The sequence below is a fragment of the Prosopis cineraria genome, unplaced genomic scaffold, assembly GCF_029017545.1.
Source record: "Prosopis cineraria cultivar Desert tree isolate PC_DT_omini unplaced genomic scaffold, ASM2901754v1 PC1, whole genome shotgun sequence".
In the NCBI taxonomy this organism is placed as follows: domain Eukaryota; kingdom Viridiplantae; phylum Streptophyta; class Magnoliopsida; order Fabales; family Fabaceae; genus Prosopis; species Prosopis cineraria.
Window position 1 is genome coordinate 49394062 of NW_026555332.1, and position 20742 is coordinate 49414803.

At 34.4% G+C, this 20742-nt stretch overlaps 2 protein-coding genes across 9 annotated transcripts; one reads left to right on the top strand and one right to left on the bottom strand.

The window, feature by feature from the left end:
- Positions 1-2105: 2105 nt before the first annotated feature.
- LOC129304978 (uncharacterized) lies at positions 2106-5664 on the bottom strand. 8 transcript variants are annotated; one of them, XM_054944883.1, is made up of 5 exons: positions 5536-5565; positions 5416-5454; positions 5285-5324; positions 3772-4707; positions 2106-3441 (listed from the first exon to the last, which is right to left on the bottom strand). In XM_054944883.1, the coding sequence occupies exons 3-5, from the start codon at positions 5288-5290 to the stop codon at positions 2602-2604; spliced, it is 1782 nt and encodes a 593-aa protein (XP_054800858.1). In that variant the 5' UTR covers positions 5291-5324; positions 5416-5454; positions 5536-5565; the 3' UTR covers positions 2106-2601. The 8 variants fall into 8 exon arrangements, 6 of the variants coding, with proteins under 6 accessions (XP_054800858.1, XP_054800849.1, XP_054800835.1 ...); XM_054944874.1 differs by lacking the exon at positions 5416-5454 and having other exon boundaries at positions 5285-5341; positions 5536-5613; XM_054944860.1 differs by having other exon boundaries at positions 5416-5610.
- Positions 5665-17923: 12259 nt separating this feature from the next.
- Positions 17924-20558, top strand: LOC129288564 (uncharacterized). The gene is made up of 3 exons (XM_054925199.1): positions 17924-18237; positions 18603-18929; positions 19906-20558. Exons 1-3 carry the CDS (start codon positions 18010-18012, stop codon positions 20434-20436), a joined length of 1086 nt encoding a protein of 361 aa, XP_054781174.1. The 5' UTR covers positions 17924-18009; the 3' UTR covers positions 20437-20558.
- Positions 20559-20742: the final 184 nt, after the last annotated feature.

Here is a 20742-nt window from a genome sequence, read left to right on the forward strand (position 1 = left end):
AAAATATAAATGTTATGAAAGTATTGACATTATGAAATCGAAGGAGTAATAATTATACATACTTGATTGTTTTTATATAGCTCTTATCAATATCAATATGCAGGTAAAAAATCAATATCAACGCGTTATATATAAAGGTATAATAGCTAGATAAATACCTACTTTATTATTTGTTAGTGTTAATATGTTTGTTAGTTTGCTAATCCGTTTTGTTAATATAAATGCAGGTAAAAATTATGAATCTACATGGAAGTGCGTGAAGTTAAAACTAGCTAGGTAAAACAATTTTGTTTCGTTGAAAGTTAGGTAAATTTCATTTAATTAAATTCAAGTTTTCTTTTAATCGTTTCCTCATTTCTTCATTTTGTTGCGTTTTATTTGTTTTGTCGGGTAAATTGACCTTCTTTTTTTTTTTAAGTTTTTTTTATAACTTTTTTTGCCACCTTATCTTGTCATTGCAATTCAGTCCCGAGGTTACTAGTGGGCCTTATATTTGATGAAGATATGGGCTCATTGGACCCCTGTATGTCGGCAACGGATTGGTTTTGTTGGATGTTTGAGCAAGTTGCAGCCGGTTCATTGGACCCTTAATGGTTTCAATTGCCCAAAATTCAACCTAATTCTAAAACCCAACCCTTAAATGCAAGGTTTAGAGCTATACCCGTAAGTTCTCTTTTTTAAAAAATAAAATCTAACATTTGAGTTTAACAAAAATTTAAAAGTCTAAATTTAACATAAAATAAATTAAAATCTCACATAAAATTCAATAAAAATTTAAAAGTTTGAATTTAAGATGAAGATTTATAAATCTAAATTCTCATAATTAATCTTAAGATCAAAATTCACCACACCTCAAAAATATCAATTGAACAAACTTAAAATGATAATAGCACTATCAAGAGATCACTATTAAATTGGTCCCTCTAATAAACAAGTCAAAATACAATGATTGAGAAGGAGATAATATAGTGACTTTGTGTGAATGCAAAAACTAAATGCGAGAGGTGAGAAGGAGAGTAGAATCTAGTTCGTTAGAGAGACGAGATGCAAGATGGTGAGAGAGAGACGAGGAACAAGAGGCATGAGATTGAGTGGTTGAATGGCTATGGCTAAGGGCATGAGGTAGTGAGGGAGATATGAGTAAGGAGAAGTAAGAGGTGATCACAGGGTTCAAAAAGTTGAGTGATTAAAAATTTGATGTTTAGCAATAGAGTCTCTTCTTCAAACCAATCAAATGCAATAAAAATTTTAAAAAAATAATAATAAAATAACAGGGCTTGAAGGGCTGTCCAAGTCTAAACCTTTTTTTACAGGATTTATTTCCTTAAGCTTGGTTATTTTAAAAAAAATAATTTTAAAAGCTTAAATCCTTATTTAAATAGAGCATCTAAATCTAATCCTTATTCCTGACTTTATCCAAAAACAAGTTACTGTCTTATAGAGGAATTAGGTGCGTTACTCTCTGCACAAATTAATGTTGAGATAGGTTATATTGTTAATAACTTGTCAATAATATAAATTCTTTTTATAAATATGCGAAGATTTCTTATTTTAAAATATATGAATCATTCTCTATCTTTCTTCAGTTTTTATGAAATCGCTAGCACAAATTTTGCATTTGCTAACGTATGGAATCTTTAGCAGAGCTTCGATGCAACAAGTATTTACATGGCATCGAATGGTGGCATTTTTCATCAAACTTGAGTTTTACTTTGATATTGAAAGTATTTCTTGTAATATCCAATCCAATGCTATGATTTTGGTCAGCTTCACTAAATTGGCGGTGCTTTGTCAATGGATTTTAATCCGTCAAAAGCAAAACATAGCCATAGAAAAGGTATGCTACAGCCCACAGCAAGATTCCTACTTAGCTGCCACTTAGGTTTCATACACAAATTCCCAAGAACAAAATGGAGTTATTTGTAACACAGCAACACTCTGTCTGTTAGCACGTCAGTATTAAGATTAATTCATCCAAAAAAAAAAAAGATGCGGTATGCAAAGTAGCCAATGATGAAAATGCCCAACGTCACTCTAAAACTTTTGGGAATTAGAGAACAAATCCGATGGAAAAGGCTAGTTAACATAAAGGGAATATCTGTATGTATGTATGTATGTATGTATGTATGAATGATGGTAAAGCGTGCTAAATTAGAGTAATCGGAATGTATATAGGTTACTTGCAAAGTGAGACACCTCTTTAGCAAGTAAAGATTTAGTAAGAGTTCATTAGACAAGCTCTCAAATTTTGCCTTCAGCTTTTTATCTAATGAGTTTGGCGCACCAGAACTATCTCTCTTTTTTTTCACTGGCCTTTGCTTTTCCGTATCATCATCCTCTTTCAATGCACTGACCTCAGCTGGATCTGATAAATTTTAATTTCCACTGTGGATACCTAAATGCATCCTTCACTACCCTTGTCTTCTAATGTATCGTCTCCAACATTTGTTCTTTTCAGTATTATCGGCCTATGCCACTACCCTTATCTTCTAACGTATCCTCGTCTTGATTCTTTTAATCTTTAGCATCTGCGTCCTTGATGTTTCTCACAACAGCATCTTCATGTGCAGTAGTGACTTCAACTTTTTGTTTATGCACTTTTCATTTGGCTTTTGTGCTCTCTTCATTGCCCTCGGGTTTTAAACTACCATCTGCAGCATTCTTGCTCTTATTGTCGACATGTGCAGTATTCAAGTCGTTGACTTCTGCTTCCTTTAACGAATTTGCTCCCTTTGAAGTCTCTATGCTTTTTGCGTTGCCCTTATTGTTGCCATTATCTTCCTTATTGGTCCTATCCTCAACACTGTCCTGATTTATGAAGGCACGGACTTCTACTTTATCGGATGAATTTTTCATACTCGACATCTGTGTACTCTGCTCATCGTCCTTTTCCTTTGTGTAGCTATCTTCGTTCTTTTTGTCATTTTCTGCAGCATTTTCCATCTCAACAGTGATTTCAACTTCATTTGATGAGTTTTCCTCAATTGGCGTCTGTGTATTCTTTTCAGTGTCCTTTTCTTTGATATTACTATCTTCATTCACGGCATCATTTTTTGCCTCCACATTGCCTTCAGTTTTATCCGACGAATTTTCCTTACTTGATGTCTGTATGCTTTGTTGACTGTCATTTTCTTTTAGGCTACTGTCTCCATTTTCTGCATTATTACTTTCCTTGACATTACTATCTTCCTTCACGGCATCACCTTTTGCCTCCACAGTGACTTCAGTTTTATCCAATGGACTTTCCTCATTTGATGTCTGCATGCTTTGTTGACTGTCCTTTTCTTTTATGCTACTATCTCCATTCTCCGCATAATTCTCCGCGTCATTTTCTGTCTTCACAGTGATCACCAGAGGCTCTAGCTTTGAATCAAGATCCTTGACAACAGCAGTAAAAAATCTCACATCTCGAGCTTCTGCTAATCTGCTGTTTGATGATTCCTATAACAAGAGATTAAAAATCTGAATATAAAAGATGAGAAAGATATTGGCAAATCCCTATCTTCAAATAATATGGCGAAATACAGTTTTCGAAAGAAAGTAATATTGAGAACTTACAAATTCGTATCTTTATATGAGTATCTGAACCCTCAATTTAATCATATTAACTGCATGAGGATGTCAAATTCATTCTTTCCTACTCTCAGTAATGCCATTTTTCTCTGCCTAAAAAGCATTTTCTAATGATCACCTTCAAAGCTAACTAAATTTCGTTACCAAAGGTTTCAAAGTATATCAAACACTAGCCATAACCACTAAACAGACACTTACCTGCACAAGTTGATCCACTCGTGATTTAAGATCTTTTTCAGATGCTTCTTTGTAGATGCCTTTCAGAACGCAGAGGACATGAAAATGAAGCTCATCAGAACGATGTTTATCAACCAAACATTGTGCAATAGGGGTCCGACAACCCACAGCATAGAAAGGACAGTTCACAAGCTTCATGGGACATTTAGTTATGCAGTGTCTGTCCATCTCACGTCTCATAATGAGGTCTGGGCACTTCTGTTCACAAGGAATTATCTTGGAAGGACATTCTGAATCATGCTTTTCCAAATGACTTGCACAGAATCTAGCCTCACACCCTTGGTTATGACAGATGATAGGCCTAAAGCCGCAATTATGAGCGTGGTTGGAAAGTTCTTCCAAGGAGGTGAACTTCATGTCGCAATGAAACAAGTTCTTGAAGTCAACATTCTTAACTAAAGCTCCAGCAATTGCTTGTCTTCGCTCTAGTGTCCAAAACCCATTCATTTCCATCTCCTGAACGATATCATCTATTCTGTCTTCCCTTCTTTCACTTAGCAGCCAACCAGAAAAGCGACTGAAAAGATTCCTCTTTTCAATTGCAAAGTCATCCACAAAAACTGAAATGATCTCAAAAGGGTTATCCAGAAGTTCATTATCTGGCCCTCCTTCTAACACAACCAGCTCTGCAACAAAGGACTCGCTCCTCATGGTAAGGTACTCTATCATTTCCTTTCTCAAATCTGCAGCAACTGAACCAGGAGTGATGAAGAGACCTCCTGCTGTGTTATCAACACATGCCGTGGCTAACCCAGGAAGGAGTGCCTCAGCCACCTTGTGAACTATTTCTGTATCATAAAGATCACAATGGAACGCGGGACCACCTTCTTTCTCTTCCTCAATCTTCTTAGGTCCAAGGTCCACCTCTGTTGTAGGGCCTTCCAAGCTTGAGAGCTCCTGCAAATTGCAGCCACAGATTGTGATAAAAATTCCCAAGTGGTTCGTTAAGGATGGTAGCACTTCTTCCTAATATTATTCCATATAGTCAAGCCTTTGAAGTTGATGTGGGAAACATCGTTACATGCCCTCTCATATCTATGGAAATTGTTTTACACCTTCCACTTGGCAACTTTCCCGGTTCTGTGTGAGAGATAAGACAGATTTCACAATTGAAGATCCATTCAGCTGAAAAATTGAAAGATTTCACGGTGCGCCTTATGCTCAAGGATCAGAATTAGATCATATATGTGTCAAATGCGGTTGACTTTTTTTACCCATTTGTGAATTATGTTCAAACAGTCTTAGAGTGTGTCTCTAATTATAGCTTTGGAAAAGTTGAAATTTATTGATCGCGTGCATTTTCCAGATCCAGTTTATTATAAGATAAATTTTCTCATAGTTAAACGTAACTGAGATCTGGTTAAATCAAATCATATATGTCATTATAAAAGGTGAAAACAATCAAAACCAATGCAGTACTCAATTTCTCAACAAACAAAATTACTGGTAATGGAAAAAAAATTAAAAAACTTACTGCCATTGCTTTTGAGATTTAACACATCACTCGCTTCGTCCTAGAAATGGATGAAACCTTCAAAATTTTAGAAGTAAATCTCACAAAGAGTAAGAAAATGCAGGTGCAAAAAAGGGCAGAGGCTCTCATACAAGTTTTAGAGAAACATTGCGATGTATATGAGTGTATCCCTGTCAATGAAAGCCGACGCAGGAGAAAGATAGCAGCATCAGATATCGCTAATTTTAAGGTGCGAAGTCGAAGCTCCATACCTTTGTTCTATAGCTAACTGTTCTAACGGTCCCATATTGCTTTGGCAGGATCTCCGGCCACTTCATTGCTCGACCTGAAATCTCGTTTAGACCTATTAAACTTTTCAAGGCCATGCACCACCTTTTTTTTTTTTGGTTTTACATTAGGACATCGGATTTGGATTAGACTACGGCCCATTTATCGTTGAAATGGAAGTTCCAAATCCAATTGCGATCTGAAACATCCAAAATAGTTCGAATCCAAATTCGACGAAAATAATTATATTCACGTAATTGAGTTAACGGACCCAACTCTTACGAAAAACTCTTGGACTCCCTCCTCGTGTTATTGACATGAGGCAAAATATTTTGCGGGGTGAGGGAAATTGCCTTAAAATAAGATAAGGTTCAGACGCAAATAAAAAATAGCGTAAAATAAAGTTAAAATAATTAATTTATTTATTATCCTTTCAATTGCTAAATAATAATTTTTTTTGACAATTTTTTTTATCCTAACCTATTCCTTGACTCAGATATATATCATTTGAGAGTTTAATCCCACAACATTCCCCTTCAAGGGGAGGGTGAGGTGCAATTGAGCTGCAAGGCTCTTGCCAATTTGTTTTGACTATTAATTTGAAAGCAAGGTGAAATTAAAAAAATTATATTTTTTATGATTTAGAAGTTTTAGTTAATATTTTTTTAACAAGTATAAAATTAGTTAACTTTCCCATAAATTAAGGACTCTGAGTGTATTATTTAAATCTAACTTCTAGTTTTTTACCTGAAAAGTTGTTTTCAGGCCTACAGCGACAATCTCTTTTATTTTTTTCCCCCCCTACGATCTTGCGTTGGAGAGGATATTGTAATCACGTTAGTTTTCACTTTCCCTTTTTTCGGTTTTTGGAACTGAAGTCTCAACTTTTCATGAAAACATAAAAAGTGATATCATCAACAAAAATAAATAAATAAAATGCTATGGCTGAAACTTAACAAATTAATATCATATATGCATGAGAAAAACAAAACAAAATAATATCATCAAGAAAACACACTGCAAATTGTATAAAAAAAAAAATTACACTGCAAAGTTCTAAGTTTTGAAGCGAAGACCATTCTAATCCATACGTTTGTTCACTTTCACTCCATTATAATAACCTAAACATTTGAACATCAACATATATATATATATATATATATATATACGAGAAAAATATAATTCTTGGTCTTTACTCTCTCTGTTAAAAAATATGAAATATTTTTAACTGAATTTTATCCCCAAATTTTTTATATTTATCTCTATTTAATAAGATATTTCACCCTAAACTAAATGTAAAATTATTTATTTAATTTGGGCACTTTAAAAAAAAGATAATTATTACAACTTGAAAGGTTAAGAATTTTTTATATTTTTTAACATCTAATCTTTCAAATTTGAATGAAATGAGAATAATTTTATTAATGTTTTGTTATTAGTTCCTTTTCTTTGTTTTTGCTGCATTAGATCCCTATATTATTCTAATATGTTACATTAATCCCTTTATTTTTAAATATGCCCAAAATGATGAAGATATAGAGCTAACAGTATTATGTTATCTAACATGTAACCAATAGTATCAATTGAATGTTAAAATGAGAAAGAAAAAGACAAAGCAATCACAAAATACAAACTAATGAAGATTAATTAGCACAACAAATGAAACCAAAGTAAAAGTGAAGAGATGAGTTTGAAGTCTTGTAAACAGAAAGAGAATAAAACATAACTTTCAGTTGATGCCCAGTAAAATAATATTAGTTACACGTAAGGTAATTTAATATTACTAGTGTTACATCATCATCCCTTGGGTATATTTCAAAGTAGAGGAACTAACATTACAAACAAACAAAAAATAAGAATATGGAATAATGAAAAAAAGGATAAAAATCAATAACAAAACATTATAAATTCATAGGCACTAATCCTTCTGTTTTCCGATATAAATTCTGAATAACATTAGTTACTTATTGACTAGCTTTAGGCCTTTATCTGCCCATACACACTTGAATTTTCAATCTATCAGCTTTTGTAATATCTTCAACAACAGCAGCAGATCAGTAGATGTGTTGTGACTCGGTTGACATGGATTTGGCCGATAACAAACTTTATAAATCATATTCAATGTAACTTATTTCTTTCATTCCATTATAACACATCTAATATTACCAATTAAAACCTACCGCCAATGGCACAAAAAAAATCTGGTTGATCGTTAAAACCTGCAATTGATGCCCACCATTTATTAGACGACCCCACCAAAGTACCAAGTAATGACTTATGAGGCGTCGTTGGCGGCATCTTATAGCTACGGACCCGGCAATGTTCAGATTATGTCATTTGTAAATAAATTTGCCTATAGAAGGACACTTATCCTCTTGATCTTGTATAGTTGTCACGTTACTTGATGCTTCCCTTGCGGTGACTTCCACACTGGGATTATGGTCCCATGCATTCTACTGAGTAATTATATGTCTTGATGAGTCATGTCATTTTATTTTGAAAATTTTACTTTCAAATCTCAGGGAAGAAATTTAAATACAAAAAAGTCTTGTAAAATTACAAAATCATTTTAAAGTCTCGCATATTTACTAAAGTTGTCAATTACTTCTGTATAATTATTAGTGGAGTTATTTGATTGACAATAAAGCAGTGACAATAATCAACAACTATCCTGTAATAATTCGACAACTTGAATGAAGAAATATAAAACTTCAAAGTAAGTCTGTGATTTGATGAAACTTTTCTGTTGCTAGACTTGGGAGTGGTTTTTCTTTTATTTCCTCCTCCACTTCTCCAATAGAAGATAGCTAGCCTCAATTTATATATGCCCCGTTTCAGATTTATATATAAAAAAGAAGAAGCAGCAAAGACGTCCATGAAAAGAATTTAGCATACGTAAAGGACCAAGTTGTTGCAACAAATCAGGCTTGTGTTTGTGTAGCCCTTTGTCATGATTACGCTCATGACCTCAGGCTGCATCAGCTTCTTCGTATAAAAACCCCAACCCCTCCAGAACAGAGGAATCCGGGGTCATATGTTTCATAATCACGCTGTCTTTCTCAACCCGTCAATGCATATATAATCTTGTTGAGTAGCATTATTTTTATTACCTGGGCCAAGCGTCACTCACACTTCATCGCCATAATTATTATCTTCACTGTCTCTTTTAGGATTTCCAACGTGGTATGATTCCAACTTGTGCACTTTCTTTTACCTCTTTGCCTTTTTTACTTAAAGCTATGATCATTCTAACTTTCTGATGTCTTGCAAGTTCCGCTAACTTATCTTACATTTATTCTCGATACTGTTTCATAATTTTACGGAACACTCACTGATGATTTAGGCCCCAGTGTTTGTCTACCATCATAACTACTAGTTCACCATCAACACACATCATAGTTTTCAGGTTCCTATATATCACTACTTCATGGGGATCTCCTTGCTGTGCCAATATCATCGTCTTAATACGTGTGTCACTGAATTCATGGGCTTACCCTTGCTACCCAGTAGCTGATAAAAACTTGCCTGTTCTGTTCTCATGTTTTGACAAGCACATAAAATACCTATAATTGCTAAGTGGGTGCGGGCACAGATGATAATACTCAAATTTTTTGAGAGGTTAGTCTTATGCAGTTACGAATTCGGGGGGGGGGGGGGGGCTAGCAAGGCTGTAGCCCCCATTACAAATGAAATTTTGTTTATAAAAAATGATAAAATTAATTTTAGCTTCCCCACTTTTTGATAAAATTTCATTTATAGTCACAATCATTTTTGGATTCATCCCTGGTCTTATGGCTGTCAATTGTAGGAATAGCTTGAGAAAAAGTACAATTTACTCATAGGTAAACGTTTTCAGTTTGAACTATCCATGCATAAATAAGCAAACATGCTAGTTAGATTTTTCAATACACATACATCCAACTTATTTGCGTTTGTGATTAAAAAATGGAATTTGCATATCTTGGCAAATCAAAGAAGCGGGTTCGTCAACTTTTACAATCATTTATATTATCTAAAATATTCTCTAAATATTCCATCATTATTATTTATATATCTCACTCAATCATCATTATTAAAAGATATTATTTAATATTATTACATAATTATTAGCCATTATTAGGCTGTCTATTATCTAGTATATGTAATGCACATTTTAACCTAGTAATATGTAACATTCCAAAAAAAAATTTCATGATTTATTAATTTAATGAAGGATAATTATGAAAATTTAAATATAATTGGGTTTGAAGATAGTTAGAGACATCTATTGGGTTTGGATTTAGTTTTTTGATTGGGTTTGAAAGTGAATTGGGTCAACCGAGCTTAAATTGTAGAGAGAAATTAGATTTTTAGGTCACAATGCGTTATGCCGCAGCATAAAAAATTATGCCACAGCATAATTTTCTAAACCAATTTTTAAAACACAAAAATCAGTTCGAAAAATAGAGTGTGAGATTTGAAACAAATAGGTGGTGATCAAGAGAGTGTTTTCTCTACTAAAACATCAACTCTTGAGCATTTTTGAGGTGTTTAAAGCTTGTGTTCACCTAGGTATGCCTTCTTTATATCTTTTTCTTCCCTCTACACATTTTGGAAGTGAGATTCAAGGTTAGAAAAAGATAATTTTTAAATTTGAGGCTATAAGTCTAAACCAATTAGTCTAAATGAGACTAATGAGAGTTGTTTAAGTATTCTACAAATAGTTTAAAAATTTTTACAAGGCTGTAAGCTTGGGTCATCCATTTTGAACAAACCCTAGACCTCCAAAGTGTGATTTTGAATGGTTGGGTGTTATATTAATAATTATTTAAGTTAATGGAAGCTAAATAGAGTTAATAAAAATTAATAAACCTAATGGTTATGTTTGAGTGCAAAAGATTGGAATTTTGAATAATTAAAATGTTAATTTGTGAAAGTCGAAAGAGTATTTATAATTATTTTAATGATGATTGACATAATTAATTGTAGGTCAATCATCTTGTGCACCATTCAAATTTTGGTATAGCTTGTAAAAAACTTTTATTAAGGAGTAAACCTTTGATCTCTTAAAGACTTGAGGTAATTGGGGGAAACCTAGTTTATATAGTTAAATGTTAATGGATTCTTATTGAAATGAATGATTTAAAATATCTTTGCTATTTTAAACTCTTGATGCAAAATTGGTATATTTGAGAATGTGATATTATTGAAGTATTGTGTCCACTTACATATAAATAATGATAACGATTGAGATTATATGAGTATTTATTATTTGTTTTGTGGTATTTGGTACGTGAAGTGGATTATGTGAGTATGGATATATGAATCTATGTTATGTGACTGATGATTGAGATGCATGAATATGTGGAATACGTCCATAGCATGAACATTGATGGGAGTTCGCTTAGGGAGATGAGTAGATTGGTAAATTCACATGGTGTTGGTAGTGATCGTTGGAATCGAAAACTTGCCTTGGCACCGACCGTTATAATTGAGAGGTAGCTCTTATCTTATAATTGATTCAGGACTGTTCTACTTGTTTTATGAGGGACTCGAACCTAAATAGTCTTCACCGATTTATGAGGAGTTTAGATTAGGGATATAACACCATATGGTTGTTAGTATTGGGAGAAATTAGATTACACAAGTGAGTGAGATGACCCTGACCTAGTAGCTCCTTACAAGTAAAATGCTAGGTTAGTTCGTGAAGGGCGTAGCCATCAAATAGCTATCATTTTTATGTCGGAGGTAATTAGGAGGGTATAAGGTTGGCATATAATCATGCATTTAGGCCTAGTCACATGATTATTAATATTGTGGTCTGATGCAGTTTAGAGGCGCATGGTTAGTATTATTATGATCCCAAGTTGTGCATTATGTGTTTGAAACCCGATCACATGGTTGTTATTTCTATGGCCAAAGCTATGCATTATCTTACATGTTTTATATGTGTATTTATTGCCAATTACATTCGTTTTTGATTGATATGTAACTGTATAGATTATGTGAAACTTAGTTACTGAGTAGTTGTACTCACCCCTCAATTCTTAATATTTTTAGTACGTAACTCATCGGGTCAAGACTAGGAAAAATGAGCTGAGATATAGGATTGTAAAGTAATCCTTTGTATGCCTCTTTATATTGTTTTATGTGTATTAAGATTGTTAACTTGTTAACTAGGAATCACATAAATATTTTTGATACTACTTGCATTATTATTGTATCACATTTGTATATTTTATGCCCTGAGTTAGTGAGTTTTAATTATAAATCCTAGTATAAAGCCAAAATACTTGTGTAAATAGGAATATATGTATTTGACTGGTTTTGGTGTGAAAATGATTGTTTTATATGTTATGAGGTTAAGTGGTGAATTTGTGACATATGTGTTTTTGGTTAAGTATGGTGTATTGCACGAGTCCTATAGATTTATTGAGTGTGATCTAAGAATGGTTATTAGCTTATGACACTTGGTTGTGATTTTAGACACTCTTGTATGTTTTGAAAGCATAAATAGATAAGTTTACATTTTGGTATCTAGCTTTTGAATGAGAAATAATTTGAATGTGAAACCAATGCCATTAACTAGAGCTTGGAGAAATCTTTCTGTAGACACCTAAATCACCTCAATCAAACGTCAGACAAAGATTTGGTGTATGTCGAAAGTCTAAGCAGGAAATCTACAATGTAATAGCTGTCATGGATTCTACAGTTTATTATGCTACAATGTAATTGTCTCAGAATTTTTTTTTTGCTATGTTGACCCCAATTTGATGTTATCTTACCTTGTAAGATATCCATACTTTCGTATACATGTTTTGTTTTGATTTTATTTTTTTAAAAAAATAATTTTATAGCATTTTAAGTTTTGAAAACTTGGAATCCTATTTATGTAAATTTTACAAACTTGATAATTTAATTGGGTTAGTCCCGTAATTACCTTAATTATGGATTAGTAAGAAAGATCTTACATAATACATACAACATTTTTTATATCTCTCTGACTTGTTTTATCTAGTATGTTTTATAGCACCAGAGCTATCCTATTTCTTTTTATCTTTTTGTTATACAGTTTTTGAAGGCAGATATTCAATGTTGTTTTTCTGTCCCAAAACCTTTAGATTTCATATGCATTCTTTAGGATATTTGATGCACTATAAAGCTTGTTCCTCCTCCTCCTTCTTCGTAAGCATCAAACTTGTCTTCTTTCATCAAGTTGTAAGGATTTCGAAACACATGACTGTATGCTGTAGCATTGAAACTAGACGCTTTAACTCAAATGGAACCACTCTCCACACAAATCAAGATATGCCCATCAACTTTGGGATTCTAACTCTAAAGTGGCAGTTGCTATCTCCTCTTGGCCATTGTTTTATTTAACAAATGTTGTTGTGTTGTTTTTTTATTCTTAGACAAGACAGGTTATCGAGGCTGAGCATAAGGTTGGTCAAATGTTTAAGCTTAATTCCCTGCATCTCCTTGAAGTCATTTCTCTTAAATTGTGTGCTACCTCTACCTTTACTTTCTTGATTTATTACATCACTATCTTTACTCATCTGTCTTTAACTGCTTTGCATCCTTTACTCTCAGATGGTCTTTTAGATCAAGTTGACATTTAGTCTTTGTATTGTATTCTTATCATATTGCTAAGCAGCCTACTTTATCATTTAATAAAAATAACTCTATTACTGATGAGTCTTTTAATTTAGTTCATTATGATATTTAGAGCCCAGCACTTGCTCCTTCTATAAGATGCCTATGATATTTTGTGATCTTTGTTAATGATTTTTGTTATTATACTTGGATTTACATGATGAACAGTTGATACGAGCTTCCTTTACACTCAATTCTCTAAAATTATACAAGTTTTTTTATCACATTAATGCCTTAAAATATCATGATTCTAAACTGCTCAAATTTTTTGATGCTCAAGGTACAATCTCTTAATACTCTTATCCCTATAACTCTTAGTAAAATGGGTCGAGCTAAATGAAAACATCATCATATTATTAATTTAGTCTAGGCCCTCCTCATTTCTTCTCTTTATCCCGAATGCTTCTACAGAGAAGCAGCCTTAATTATTGCCTACTGCATAAATAAAGTTCCTACCCTAGTTCTTGATAATATTTTTTTTAGTGCCTTCATGGTATTTCTCCTGATAGCCTTCTGAAAGTATCTACCTGTGTTTGTTTTGTTGTTATGAATCCACATGAAACTGCCAAATTATAATCCTATACTTGTGTCTATTATTTTCTCAGTTATGACCCTGAACATAAGTGTTATTATTGATGGGATTCCATATCTAATTGCATTTGAATCTCTTATCATGTTGTTTTTAACGACATATGATGTTTTCATGCTTAATTGATTTGTCCTCTATTTCTCCTCCTTCACCTTCTGTTTTCATAGATATTTCGATCATTTTCCAAGTGACTTAGATGCATATTCCCCTATAAAGCTCCCGATTGATGCTGTGACTACTCTTAATATGCTTACTATTATGCCTTATGATGTTTTTATACAAGTCACACCTCCTAAGCCCATGTCATCCAACAATACTCGACCCTATGGTGTAAGAAATTGTCCCTCATACTTAAGTAATTACCACTGCTTTTTCATTCTAGTTACAAAAACTCAAATCATTTAAGGAAGCCTCTTGTGATCCTTTATGGCAAAAAGCTATAAATGAAGACTTGCATGCTTTAAAGAAAATGCATACTTAAGATCTTGTTAGTTTTCCCCTTGGTAAGGCTCTAGTTGGACATTGATGGGGGGACAAAAACAAAATTCATTCCTAAGGCTCTTTGAAGTAATGTAAGGCCTATGATGTTGTTGATTATGAGGAATTTTTTGCACTTTTTGCACTCATGACTTCTGTTTATAGTCTTCTAGACATTGTTGCTGTTAAGTACAAGTTACTTCATCAAATGAAGTTAAAAATGCATTTTTGAATGAACATCTAGAGGAAAAAGTATATATAAAACCTTCACCCAGGTGTTAGCATTCGAAAGACAAGGTGTATCATCTTCGTTGAGCTCTATATGGGCTCAAGTAGGCTCATCATGTATGGTTTGCTAAGTTCAGCAACACTATGAATTAGCTAGGTTTTACTCATAGTCCTTACGACTCAACTCTATTTGTTCGATGTACTACTTGTGGTATTGTTCTATTGTTGTTGTATGTTGATGACACGATTATCATATGCAATGATGATAAGGGAGTCTAGGTGCTTAAGACATACTTGAGCCAATAATTTAAAATGAAGGATCTTAGAATATTGAACTATTTTCTTGGGTTTGAGATACACCATGAGAGAAAAGGTATGTGTATCTCTCAAGTCAAATACTCTACTGATTTGATATCTTAAGCACATCTTTGTGACAAGAAAATTGTGAATACTCCTATTGAGCTGCATGTTCATTATACTTTCATTGATGGCACATTGTTGGATAATCCTAGTAGTATAGCCAACCGGTTAGGGCCTTGTTTATCTATATGTGACCCATCCTGATATTGCTTATGTAATCCAGATTGTCAACTAGTTTATATTAAACCCTTGAACTACCCATTATGCAGGAATTCTTTAAATTATTTGGTATAATAGGGGAACTCTATATCATATGGGCTTCACTTTTCAACTAACTCTTCTCTTGCGCTTTGAGTTTACTTTAATGATAATTGGGCCAATGATCATGATTATTAATAGTCTACGACTTGTTTATATACATTCCATGACCATTCTTTTGTTTCTTGGAAAAGCAAAAAATAAACACTAGCCTCCCGCTCTAGTGTTGAATTAGAATACCATGCACTAGTAGATACGACTGCAATGTACTTTAGCTTTCTTGGTTACTTGATCAGCAGGGAGCATTTCAGGGTTCTTCAATAGACATCTATTGTGATAGTCAAACTGCAATCAAGACTGCTTACAATAATGTATTTCATAAGTGAACCAAACACATTAGGATTGACTATCACTTTAATCAACAACATGTTATTTAGGGTACCATTTGAATTATGTTCTAATTTGAATAAAGAATCAGCTGGCTGATTTGTTTATGAAGTTTTTTTAATCTATGTCGCTTCTAGCTAGTTCCTGGTAAATAAACTCAAGTTACTCTCTGTTAACCTATATTGTGTTTGAGGGGGGATGTTATCTAAAATATTCTCTAAATATGCTACTATTATTGTGTACATATCTCAGCTATTGTTATGAGATATTATTTGATATTATTACATAATTATTAGTCATTATTAAGTTGTATATTTTTTGGTATATATAATGTACCATTCAGCACAGTAATATACACAACATTTTTCATATCTCTCTTGCATGTTTCAATTTATATTGTTGGATTACTTTTTTTATTCCACCTCTCGATATCCTAGGAAATTCGGGGTATTACCGTCTCCTAAACTAATATGAACCCTTACTATGAGGGACTGTTATTACCAACGACAATCTCACGGTTACCTCGAAAGCGTCTTTGACATATTTATTTAATACAATTGCTACTTATCAAAGGATGAAGAATTTGAAACTATGGGATAAGTTGATTTAATTTTCTCAATTAGTTGAATCAAGCGCTCCTCATCTATGTTGTCAAATTATTTTCATTAACTAACATATCAAGCGAAAGTGGCTGACAAATCTCTACCCAAGATAAAACTGAAATGATTTGTAATCATTATTATCATTTTAGTTTTTAGGACGTACAACCGAAGCCAAGCATAAAAGAAATCCATGATGTCAAAATGACCACTAAAAGATTTGTTGTAAGATAACAAAAAAACTAAATATAAGTATGCATATATGTTGCATGGAATTTGACGTACAATAATATCTTATGAATATTGTGATTTATTTTATATTTTTTATGTATTAATGATATTGGTTAATATGTTGATGTCGATTTTGCTTTGCGTCGTCAAAAGCAAGTTTACCTTTTTAGCGTAGTTTGTGGAATTTTCAGGTTTTAAAATAGTTGTGGAGAGTTTGGCCAAAAAAATAAACTTGTGTAGAGGATCTATGATAGACATTGATGAAAGAAAGATATGAGACTAATAATTTACCTTGTATTATAAACAAGTTATGAGAGACAATCTACCGTAGAATACTTCCTCTAAGTAATTAACAGCTTCACAAATTTCCCACTTGAAACAAAAATGTACTGCTCTCTTTTCATGTCTGTGAATAGTTCTTCGCATTGTGATTATTGTGTGGATGCTTTAAGAAAAGATGCAGAGCACGTGACATGCAAAGTTGGATGTGGGGTGGCAAAGTGTAATGCATGTGGTTGGCCATTTTTCCGAAAAGAAGGATAATAAGTAAGTCAGAGGACTTTGTTCTTCGTAGTAATGTTCTTCTCTGTTTTGAGAATATGTGAGGACTAATATGTCCCTTATTCGATCACACTCCCACGCACGTACCTCCCATAGTTTTTAATAAAAATAAAAAGTGTTAACAAGGTATGGACCAACTTTGGAACAACCCCTAAAAAGCTGTTCACCCAACATCACCCAGATTTGAATCTCAAACCCCAAAAGATGCTCATGCCTTTCCAGTGCTTTTAATTTCTTCCATACCTGCCTTTCTCATCTAATTTTGTTAATATCAAGCTTGCTTTTGGAAATAATACTTGAATTATATGTTAGATTTTTACGAATCATCACGAAATTAACAACTGATTTCTTTAACAGTGTTCTTTCTAAGGTGTAATTTAATATTGATCCATTAAACGAAAATGCATTTCATATCAAAATTACATTTCTATATGAATTTTTCCAATACACTGCAATTTAATTTGAAGGATAAAAAAGTTGATTACAAAACTGTAAGCTCAATTTTTGTTTGATTAAAGTAACGTGACTAATTTAAATTTAAACTCAAATGATATACAATCAAAGTGAAAAACACTTGCGCAAATCTGCAATCAAAGTACTTTGAAATTTTGATTATCACATTATATATATATATATATATAAAGAATAACTGCAAATAAGTTAACATTAAAAGAGTTTATCGTTAATTAATTAATAACTAGTTGTGTAATCAGTTTAATTAATATTTATTAATAGATAAAATATAAACAAATTAAAAATAATAATATCTTTTTAGCCGGGTCATAAAGACATAGTAGCTTAGTTAGCAAGATGACTAATGATAAGTCAACATGGGCGGTAAAGGCCAAAAAGTTACAAGTTGTATTGGGAATTAGTACATCCATAATTTTTTCCCCAGTATTATTCTCGCTGCAATGTGAGGCAGGCGCTCGCTGCCTGCGTGTTCTTAAAGCAAACCCACATCAGCGATCAGACTTCGCTTTTGACCCCAAAAAATATATATATATATATATGTCAGACTAAGACTTCACTACATATAGAGTGTGTCGTTCCACTCATTCCGCTCTGCAACCAGCACTTTCCAGTCCTCACTTTCTTCTGCGTGTCGCTACTTCCAAGTCTTCAGCACAAGTTCGATGGGTCAACTTGCTCCCTTATCAGAAGAACCCATCAATGAAGACGACCTTGTGAGCACCAAGAGACGAAGTCGCCACCAGGCATGGCGTCTCTGGATCAAGACCCACCTCTCCCTCCTCTTCTCTAAGAAGTCTCACCACCTCAACGTCCTCCTCAGCGTTCTGGGTTGTCCTCTCTTCCCTCTTCCTCTTCATCATCCCCAACCACATCTTTCCCTCCATCATCAGGCAAGCATTTAATTTTCTCACAAAATCCTTTCTCAAATTATATAGTATATATGGTGAAGTATATTCTACACTCTGTTTCCTTGGATCAAAGAATCACTGGCTTAAAGTTGAGCAAAAAGTGTTGTTATGGGTTCTCTTTTGACACTTTAATTATGCATTGTCATTCATACCCCACTCTAAAGGTTTTTCTTTTCTCGTTTTCGGGCCGGCCTAAAGGCGCTCGTCCCTCTATGCTACCATGTGCATGATCTGGTTTCCTCTAACCACACCGTTAAGAAAATCAAAAGGGTAAAGAAAAAAAGGGAGGAAAGGAGAGGGAAATTAAAGGCAGATAAATGTAATGTGATGTGTTGTGACGTTTATAGGTGTCATCGTCAGCTCAGTATATAATACAGCACTTTACGGCAGCGACGGGTTGCCGGAAGTTGGAGGGGAGGGTGAAAAATGTGTTTGTGACGGGGAAGGTGGCGATGGGTGTGGTGGGTGATGCGGGGATGGGATCTAACGGAGTGTCGGAAAGAGGATGCTTTGTCATGTGGCAAATGGTTCCCGATATGTGGCTCATTGAGCTCGTCGTCGGCGCTCACAAGGTCGTCGCCGGAAGTGACGGCACCGTCGCCTGGCGCCACACTCCGTGGCTCGGAGCCCACGCTGCTAAAGGTGGCGTCCGTCCTCTCCGTCGTGCTCTCCAGGCAAGTCATCGGTCATCACTCCTTTATTCCAACTTTATTAATATGTTTTATAATTCGGCTTTCATTCTCTTGGGTCAAAGTCAATCAGTCAAGGCTCCTTTGCAAATTGTTCTCCAAGACTTTTATGATTCTTAATTTAGCAATTTCCGCTTACAGTTCCCTTACTCTTTCTTTACATAACAGCCAGTTTCAAATTACTATCGTGCATATGACAGCTAAATTCGGTTATTAAAATTGACCTTAACCGTGTCAAACAGTGGAAGGTATGTTAAATTAAGTTTTCTACCGAACCCTACGCTCTCCATTCATAACCAATTCAATCTTTCTACTCTCGAAAGTCGAAAACGAGTGAAGTAATGAACCCTTTGCTAATGGGGTCAGGAACGTCAAAAACATTATTATTAAAGGGATGTTCAAATCTTATACACGAATATTGATATAGATTCCTGATTATTTATTTTTATTCATATATAATGGTGGGTCTACTGATTGTTTATACGTTCAATCTTAATAAATAATGACATTGAACAAATCCCATTTGTTCAACCTTAATAAATTCTCATGTGGTCCATCTAACTGTACTCTTCTGTTTACCATTGTTTGCTTGTTTTCCCCCAACGTTTTGGACGATGTAACGAGCCATCACATTTTTTTTTTTTTTAAGATTTCGGTCCACTAATATAACCATCGTGTCTTATTATTTGTATGATTTTTTTGGCTTAAATTAATCTTCTAATTCAACGTTACTAAAAAAATTCCTCTGAAGTTCGTGGGGACAAAAAAAGTTCCTCTGGAATATGCTTCCTGGGGAAAATGATGGTTCAGACTTGAGGCCTCAGGGGTTCTGGCCCAGGCCCACTATGAAAAACAGTGGAGTGACTTGATCAGCATCTCTGCGGGTTGTCGCTGCACAGAATGATACAAAGAGACTGATTTTTTACTCTGCTTGAACGACGCTGCGGTTTGTACCTTGCAGGGATTAGACCCTTTGGCCGTGTCTGTCGTATTTTCTGCATCGCAGTACACGGGAGAGAAGCAAATCTCAGGCGACGATTGCTTCGCGTTAAAACTGTCAGCCGATCAGAAGAACCTCACGGACCGCAGCGACAGTACTGCAGAGATGATCAAGCACGTTACGTACGGTTACTTCAGCCAACGAAGCGGCCTCCTCGTGTACCTCGAGGACTCCTACCTCACGAGGATCCAATCCCCTGGGACGTACCCCATGTATTGGGAGATCACCATATCGACCAAGATCGAGGATTATCGGGCGGTGGAGGGTGTGATGATAGCTCACGCGGGGAAGTCAACGGCGGTGATTACTAGGTTTGGGGATCGTCTAAAGGCAGGTCCGGCCATCACGCGCTTGGAAGAATCGTGGACCATAGATGATGTTGCCTTCAACGTGCCTGGATTATCCGTGGACTGTTTCATACCACCAAAGGAGCTGCAGACAGAGTGTCCACTACAGGAAGATCTAGATTGGAGATCACCCTTGCATGGATGACTCTTTTTCCCCCCTTTTTTGATGCTAATCCAAAAATGCTAAATTTGATTTGGAACTAAATAGATGTGAGCAACTTCTTGTGCGATGTGTATACGTACATGTTATTTGCTCTGATTTGCTTCTTCATGTATGCTTGGATCGTTCATGGTTCCTGGGAGAACCTCCAAATTTTAAGAGAGGCCCCACAAGAAAAAAAAAAAGAAAAAAGGAGTGGAGTAGAGGCACGTCGACCGTGAAAATCGATGTTATGTGATTTTTTTTTTTTTTAATTGGTTGCTCGTGTGTATCTTTTTCTACGCTTCTATT

What these genes read in the sequence shown, in the direction of transcription:
- LOC129304978 (XM_054944852.1), bottom strand. Translation starts at nt 5,601, where the DNA reads ATGAAGTGGCCGGAGATCCTGCCAAAGCAATATGGGACCGTTAGAACA. An exon ending in CAGTTAGCTATAGAACAAAG is followed by an intron (nt 4,708 to 5,535) that starts GTATGGAGCTTC and finishes TGCAATTTGCAG; the next exon opens with GAGCTCTCAAGCTTGGAAGG. An exon ending in GAGTGGATCAACTTGTGCAG is followed by an intron (nt 3,442 to 3,771) that starts GTAAGTGTCTGT and finishes CTCTTGTTATAG; the next exon opens with GAATCATCAAACAGCAGATT.
- LOC129288564 (XM_054925199.1), top strand. Translation starts at nt 18,010, where the DNA reads ATGGGTCAACTTGCTCCCTTATCAGAAGAACCCATCAATGAAGACGAC. An exon ending in ATCTTTCCCTCCATCATCAG is followed by an intron (nt 18,238 to 18,602) that starts GCAAGCATTTAA and finishes TGACGTTTATAG; the next exon opens with GTGTCATCGTCAGCTCAGTA. An exon ending in CTCTCCGTCGTGCTCTCCAG is followed by an intron (nt 18,930 to 19,905) that starts GCAAGTCATCGG and finishes TGTACCTTGCAG; the next exon opens with GGATTAGACCCTTTGGCCGT.